A 7,953-nucleotide genomic window follows, 5' to 3' on the forward strand; every position below is an offset into this window, starting at 1 on the left:
TTTCGTTGTACAGCTGAGCATATCCATGCCCTTCTGTACGCTTTGATGAACTCTGTTTTTCCTTTTGCCCTACCTTCATATTTTAAGTACCAAGAAATATCAAGAATTTCTCCTTGGTTCTGAACTTTTTATTTCTAGTGGTGCGCAAACAAATAGCACTACGTGTTGTTACTATCTAGCACAAGATTATGGCATGAAGATCAAAGAATCTGCAAATAATACGCATGCCCTTTCTGTACTTGGATGAACTCTGTTTTCATGTGCAGCATTTAACTGAACCACCTGTACGAATGCGCTTCCACATGGCATTGTAGGTTGCAGGAGCTAACAGATTTCGTCGACATGGATTCAATCGGTCGTGCGACAGCTTCCAACTTCCTCTTCTGCTTCCGTTCCAACCAAGACCATGAAGAGCGCTGTAGTTCTCTTGCCGTTTGATCATCTTGTGCAGCGACTTAAGGCTCTCGTGCATACTGTTCACTTATGTCTGAATTTTCCTCTTGCTTCCGGCAACTAAAGAGCAATGAAGTTTGTGGGGCGGACCCCATGCATTTTGCCAATGATGAAGCATTCAGGATTAATTATTTGCCTGGTTTGCCTGCTTTCACTCCAGTGCTTTGCTTGTAACAGCTTTCAGACTCATGCTTATTCCAGAGTGGTAAATAGAAATGTCGCTTTCAGTTTGTACCATTATTCTGAAGTTTTACATTGTATTCATCAAGTTGGCTTGATCAAATGAACAATATGTCAGCGTTGTCGTTCGGATGCGAATGCACGGGTTTATATCTAGTTAAGATAATGATATACTCCCTGCAAAAAAAGAGAGATAATGATATGCTAATTAACAATAGGTACACCATTGAGGGCACTAACTATTTACTCCCCCATTCTATATAGCATTTGTATTTTGCACAGTATCCAGTAAGCAACTTTGTCAGCTAATTTAATTGTATGAATAAAGGCATGCTCTTTTGAGGTCTTATTATTTTGTTCGCAGGTTGGCTCTAGTGCTAGACTCTTGTACGTTTAATTCGGGCTGCAGTTTTGCTGACAACGCTGCTACACACACGACAAATCTGAACGATTTTCAGACGACAGAGTACATCAAGCCGTCCATGCATAGACCAAACACTGGATAGCACCGTTAATTCCTCCGTCGTTCAAAGTTCGTGCGGTGAACTGTCGTCCGCATAGTAGTTTCGTTTTGCCGACAGCAACGTGTGATGCCACCAAGGTTTTTAATTTCGGAAACGAAAAACTTGTAGATGTCACTGAAATATGCGAAATTTCGCGTATTCCGGAAATTCTTTCGGATTTTAAGTTTTCAAAATTCAATAAATTTTAATGAATTTTAACCTAATTTAAAATTTATGTTGAATCTGACTCAAAATTTTAGGATTACAAGTATTTTGGACCCCATCGAAATTTGTGAAATTTCATTGAAATTTTGAACCCTGAATGCCACGGTTGCATTGAGCAGGAATCTCTCCTTTACTTGATTTGAGCAGAGTGTGAATGCCTGCTCAACTTCAATCCCGAGAGCATCAGTCAACCAGTGGCCACAAAGGTGGGACCTGCCGCAGCAAGCCAGGCTGTGCTCCACATGACTCCGCCCGGTCGGTTGGATTAAAAGCCTTTGTGCTGCTCGCAATATTATCTCTTCCTTATGGGAAGTGCTATTATGAGCTCGGGCTCATATGTGCTCCTTATCTCCTACGTCCACTAGCGCCAAGATTCCCACCACTCCACGTATATGCCCATGTATTCGAAGTAGTATATGCAATTCTTTTGCAGACCATGGCCCACCCACCAACCAGACTTAATGTGACGGCCGCCGTCTCATGCTTGACGTCTCAGACGGTGCTCAGATGACACGCACAGACGGAAACGTTGTCCAAACCCATCTATATATTTGCAGCCATCAGTCCACCAACCAACCTTCCTCTGCAAGATTCATTCGCCTCGTCCCCTTCCATTATTATTTCTTCCTCAATTGTGCATGGAGTTTCTCCTCTGTCATGACCAGTAAAAGTATTATTTATTAAAAAATCCAATTTTATTTGCAACAAACATTAAAGAATTGTCTACACACATACAAAAATCACCGAAGAAAAAACATACCTAAATGCTCTGAGAGAAAAAAAAACAATGCTTCAAAAAGACTATTTTTAAAAGCATTTTGAAGTAATGATTTTGCTTTTTTTCAAAGCAAATAGGAATCTTTTCCTCACAAAAGGTTACACGTATGTATAAATTCATCAATGCTTGTTGCCAAAACATTTGACTTTTTACTATTTTTTTCATTTCTGTGTTCATGAGGTTGCATTTGAGCTTGGTGCAGGAGGACATTCGCAAAGTGCCAGATCAGAAACAATGACCACCTTATCTTGTTCAAGATGCACTGCCGCCACACAAAATTAAGTAACAAGTAATTAAGCAGCACCACCCACAATCTCCAATATACAGAATGTATTTTCCATGTAATAATTTTAAGCAATAATCTGAAGGTCAATCAAAAAACACCCCCTTGATGTGGCAATTTTGTTTCATGTCCATCCCACACATGTCTACTGTTTGAGCATCCACTACGTCGGCAAAAACTCGGCCATGGCAGTGTCGCTCAATCACTGCAGCAGCAATCCAGAAGTTTTGCCACGGCAGCTTACCTGCAACACTGTCTTGGCAATGAAAAATTTATGGCAACCCTTCCCCCCCCTCCCCCCCGAATTATTCATTCTGGAAAATTTATGCACCTTCAACATTTGCATTGCCACCACATCCTCCTTGGCTTGAGCTACCTCCAACCTCTGACATTGTGGTCGACACAAGTTATCCGTACATCCGCCCTGATATGCACTATATACTACTCTCAAACATTCAACAATTCCACTAACCTGAAGAACCCCTGAATGTGTATCCAGGCTCACAGTCACAGTCATGACGCTGGATCCTCCCACAAGAATTAGTTCCATCATCAGCTGCCCCTCCTTCCATGCCAATTCCAGAACCAAGTGCAGCAGCACCTCCACCTGTACAAAAGGAAAGGACAGTTTTTTCAAAACAAATAGCCCTCAACTAATCAAAGCTGGTAGACACCGTGACATGCACCGGCACCACCGCTAGCTGAAACATCTGAGATGCTTATCTCTGGTTCACCCACCCTTTTGGACTCTGTCGCCACCCTTTCCAGTGCCACCACTGTATTATAACCTTGCTCCTTGTCACTTCCTGAGGATGAAGCACATTGCTTGTCAATGGGTTGGTCATATCGATAACACAGACTCTTTTCACGGGCACTCAATTTTATATTACCAGCACGACGCGCACGAAGGTCATCATCCCCACTTGCCATGCTGTGATTATCACTTGAAGTGTCTTCGGTTTCTGAGGTTTCCGATCGACAAATCGTTTCAACAATGTTCGAGAACCTCACTCTCCTCCGCTTTTTGTTGCCTCTTTCTGACTTCTTATTCCCCTACCGTCTCCAAGACCACTTTGGCAGAACCCATGTTCCCTGTCTCGAAGGCACCACCAACATACCTCCGTCCTGTGAACCACATTTAGGCTGTGTTCGGGAATCCTCTGCTCCTCCGTCAGGGAGCGGAGCGGGCGGAGCACCACTTTCGCCGCTCGCTAAAATTGAACTGGGTGCCGCTCCGCTCCACGGCGGAGTTACAGAGCGGAGTGATTCCGAACGGCCCCTTATTTAAGTATGTATTTCAAGCACATTTCAATTGACAAATTTATACCACTGTTGACTAACCTACAATTTTTGCCTGCCAGCGACGATTACTGTTTCCGGCAGCCACATTTCTCCCAACAACTCCACCTATGATCGACACAATACCTATGTCAGCGACATGATTGGGAGAATTGTGTTCTTGTCTCTACCACTAACTTAATATGAACTGTACGACATAATACTACTTTTTTCAGTATCATACCTGTCAAAGCACCCTCATCAAAGATCTCCCCAATCAGGAACCAGTTGTAACCATTAGTACCATGCTCACTACTCTATATTTTTCAAACTGAAATAACAAATTCTTGTTCTCTTCTCCTCAATAGTTCTCTCCCGAGTCTGTCGAACAGAAGCATCATATACTTCTGCGCAAACATATCCATTAGACACCATCACTCCTTTATGTGCTCATTGTTGCACATAAAACACCTTCGAAATACGGCTTTGTCCATTTCTTTCTGATCTCGAGAAGTTGAGTCATGTATGGGCGTCTCCATAGGTTGTATTCATCCAACATCATCACCCACCCATTCTCAAACCCATCTACCGTGAGCATGTAGTTCACCACCTCATGGGACTCTACTTTGAATTCACTCTTCTTGGTGTACAGAGGGCCCAACGTTTACTTTGCGTTCTTGAGCATGTGACACTTGCACCGCCAGCATGTGGTGTCTGGCATAATGCTCTTTGATAGCCAGCTCCATAGCCTGAATAGGGTCTGCAAAACACACCAGGAAAGCAAGAACTTACCAGTAAGTATAGTCATCAGAGGAGCGCCGCCCATCACTCTAAGAAATTCTGAGAAAACATTCAGAACTCTCAGTTGTCTCATCACAAACAAGCACCTCTGCCAGGATGGTACTCTGGAAATGACTATTAACACCAACAATAGCCTGAACATCATTTCGTACAAATTAGTCCAGTACATGGTGTCAAATGTTATCACATCCCTGAAAAATGTGTACTGCAGCTTGCTGTTTCCACTTGCCCACATCAGGTTGTTAATCCCGCCCTCATTGTCAGCCTGAATTTTGTATGTGAAATGCGGATCCTTGGCCCCAATTTCAGCAAACACCTTCATCATCATCGACCTGCTCCCTATTTATCTTCCCACGGAGATTGCGCAAAGACCTTTTGGTGAATGGCACATTCTCCATTGATCCAAAGAAGTTCCCTATGATACCATACACCTTCGCAAGGTTGGCATTGTTTTGCCGCAACTGTTTTATCAGATATATATGCTTGTGCCATGGCCAATGCACCATCTCGCCAAAGTTTGGTGAAAGGGAATGGTTGTGGCTCTCCCAATGCTCTGTGATGTACCACCCAGCGTCTGACATTTGCAACGGCAAGACCTTGTGTTCTTAACACCAACTTTACCCTGCATATGTAATCAATATTTTTAGAATGCAGAAACTACAGAATAACTGCAACTAATAATAATCGGATTGACGCGAGTTGGGCAGGGTGGTCTGCTCGGTGCGGCAGCACCTATCCTCAGCCTGCAAATGCAGCCAACTCACATATTAAGTGCCTGAATTCAGTAAGCAGTATTTTCTCAATTAAACTGTCTGGGTTCAGTAAGCATGATTCTGTTTATTGACTGCAAATCCCTAGTTGTTCTAAAGCCATGATTTATCCACTCATCCAAACTTTTCTGTAAATCCCTAGTTTACTCACAGCAAGAACAATTCTAGCACTAAGCTAGTTGTTCTAACGCAGCCAACTCACATTTTAAGTGCCTGAATTCAGTAAGTAGTATTCTCTCAGTTCAACTCTCTGGATTTAGTAAGCATTATTCTACTTATTGACTGCAAATCCCTAGTTGTTTTAATGGCACGATTTATTCACTCATCCCAACTTTTCTGTAAAATCTCTAGATTACTGACAGCAAGAACAATTCCAGCACTAACCTCTTGTTCCACACAGTCACCACCTGCGGATTCATCTTCCCAACTGACAGCTCCGACGTCGGAGGCGAGCTCTCCCTCCTATCCGCCGCCGCCTCCTTGGCCGCGAAAATCTGAGCGTCTGCGCTGTCCACCGCCTGTTGCTGCTCCGCCACCTCCTACTCCTCCACCATAGCGCCTCCCGACGGCGCTTGCGGCACAGGGACCGGCACCAAGCTCTCGCCTAAATCTGCAAGGAGAGTGGATCTGATCCACCACAGACAAAATCCTTTCAGTCACCATAGCCAGCCGTCTAAGATTTGCGACGAAATCGCCAGACAAGTGAGGATCTACATACCCCTCGATTGGCTGCATCAGGAAATCCATGGTGCCTCGCAGCCGCCGCTCTTTTTCTCTACGCTGCAGGCCTGAGCTTCCAAATGAGCACCGCTCTAGGCAGAGAAGATACTGGACCCTGCATTCAATTTCCGCCTGTACCCACCGAACGGAAAGCGAACTTCCCGACGGATCAGACGGGCCCGCTGATTCTGATCCATGGCTCACCTTGTCGGCGGTGAACGGACGTAGGCTTGCCCGTTAAAGAATGCTATTTTAATGTGCCAACATGGCCCACCACCCACCCCTGCGACGTACGTATATCTCCACAGTGCGCATTTTCTAGCAGCCCACCAACGCCCGTATAAACAAATGGCTCAGATCCAGATGAGCTATCGAACGAACTGGATATCGGGCTCATTTGAGCTCGTGCCCAGTTACTCCACGTCCCTTCCTTATCATCTTCTCCAGACGAGTAAATTGCACAGAATACCACAATTAAGGTATTGGAAGCAGATTGGTATCAAGATTGGTAATTTTTACGTGTCAGTACCAACTTTGGGACGAGGCGTTGCAAAAGAGGCTAAAACTGTTGTTTATACGTATTGACAGAGAAACTGACTGGTTGGGCTCGCCTATTGGGTGCTGACGTGGCAAGTTTTTTGCAGAAAACTCCCTTACTTTGTGTGTAATCACGTAACGTTTGCAAATTTGCGTCGGTTTGAACAAGTAAATAAAAGGAACAAAAATTGAATCCCGGGCAGGATTCGAACCGGCAACCTGCGGTACAGCAGAGCAGCGGGCTAGCCACCCCGCCACGGCAGTTGGCCCCACCGTCGGCCCAACGTCTTCAGGATAGTATAAATAAGTTCTCGCCTCTTTTACATCGTGAGCAATTTGGTCGAGTTTTCTTAGAAGTAATTTATCCAAACTAATATAATAATATATTATTTTACTATCCTCATTGTATTGATTTGTTAACTAACGATTAAATGCATTCATAAAGGTACCTCATCGTAATCCGATGATATATGGAGTGAAAAAACATGGGAGTTAATTAAGTGTGCTTTCTCCAAGAAGAGCCTCGGAAGCCGGCTAATCACGACAACCCGCAATGTTAGTGTCTCTGAAGCATGTTGCTCTTCTGAGGGTGATATTTACAGAATGGAACCCCTTTCCGCGGCTCACCTCGTCAACGGCGGACGGGGGTCCCCCTGCACGTCAAATTCGCATATTCTAACCCCGAAGCATGGCCCACCACCCACCACTGCCTCGTACGTATTTTTCCACAGTTCGCATTTTCCAGCAGCCCACCACCGCTCGTATAAACAAATGGCACTGATCTATATGCACCAGCGAACGTCGTGGATATCGAGCCCATTTGAGCTCGCGCTCAGTTACTCCACGTCCGGGACACTAGTGCTAATACTAGTGTTGACCCTCGCATGATGGCCTTGTACACAGATGTGACAGAGCTCGTTGGCATTGAAGAAACACAAGACAAGTTGATCAATATGTTGATTAAAGATGATGATTGGTCGAAGCATCCGTTGAAGACGATCTCTATTGTTGGATTTGGTGGGTTAGGCAAGACAACTCTTGCCAAAGCAGCATACGACAAGATCAAATCACAATTTGATTGTGGTGCTTTTGTCTCGGTTTCGCAAAACCCAGAAATGAAAAAGGTTTTGAAGGATATTCTCTATGGACTTGACAAGGTCAAGTACGAAAACATACATAATGCAGCGAGGGATGAAAAGTATCTCATTGATGACATAATTGAATTCCTTAATGACAAGAGGTGTGTGCATATGCTCTTTCTTCTTTTACAACCCGATTTTCATTTCATCTAGTAAAATAATGACATCGTTTTTATACTAGTGCATATGCATCTAGATAGCATATTGTTAATTTATACTTTTCTTGTAAATTCCTATAGTTATTATATAAATCATATCATGTAAAAATTAGGGAGTTCATATTTTT

At 43.9% G+C, this 7,953-nt stretch overlaps 1 protein-coding gene and 1 pseudogene across 8 annotated transcripts; one reads left to right on the plus strand and one right to left on the minus strand.

Annotated features, from left to right (window-relative positions):
* Positions 1-1,985: 1,985 nt before the first annotated feature.
* Positions 1,986-6,248, minus strand: LOC123072384 (uncharacterized). 8 transcript variants are annotated; one of them, XM_044495943.1, is made up of 8 exons: positions 5,990-6,248; positions 5,656-5,898; positions 3,945-5,244; positions 3,313-3,829; positions 3,161-3,228; positions 2,895-3,029; positions 2,754-2,807; positions 1,986-2,013 (listed from the first exon to the last, which is right to left on the minus strand). In XM_044495943.1, exons 4-8 carry the CDS (start codon positions 3,350-3,352, stop codon positions 1,990-1,992), a joined length of 321 nt encoding a protein of 106 aa, XP_044351878.1. In that variant the 5' UTR covers positions 3,353-3,829; positions 3,945-5,244; positions 5,656-5,898; positions 5,990-6,248; the 3' UTR covers positions 1,986-1,989. The 8 variants fall into 8 exon arrangements, 3 of the variants coding, with proteins under 3 accessions (XP_044351878.1, XP_044351877.1, XP_044351876.1); XR_006435080.1 differs by lacking the exon at positions 1,986-2,013 and having other exon boundaries at positions 2,433-2,807; positions 3,945-5,123; positions 5,196-5,244; XR_006435082.1 differs by lacking the exon at positions 1,986-2,013 and having other exon boundaries at positions 2,433-2,807; positions 3,945-4,460; positions 4,588-5,244.
* An 833-nt stretch (positions 6,249-7,081) lies between these two features.
* Positions 7,082-7,953, plus strand: part of LOC123067895 (disease resistance protein RGA5-like) — a 3,280-nt pseudogene continuing 2,408 nt past the window's right edge.

Source organism: Triticum aestivum, chromosome 3B (assembly GCF_018294505.1).
Source record: "Triticum aestivum cultivar Chinese Spring chromosome 3B, IWGSC CS RefSeq v2.1, whole genome shotgun sequence".
In the NCBI taxonomy this organism is placed as follows: domain Eukaryota; kingdom Viridiplantae; phylum Streptophyta; class Magnoliopsida; order Poales; family Poaceae; genus Triticum; species Triticum aestivum.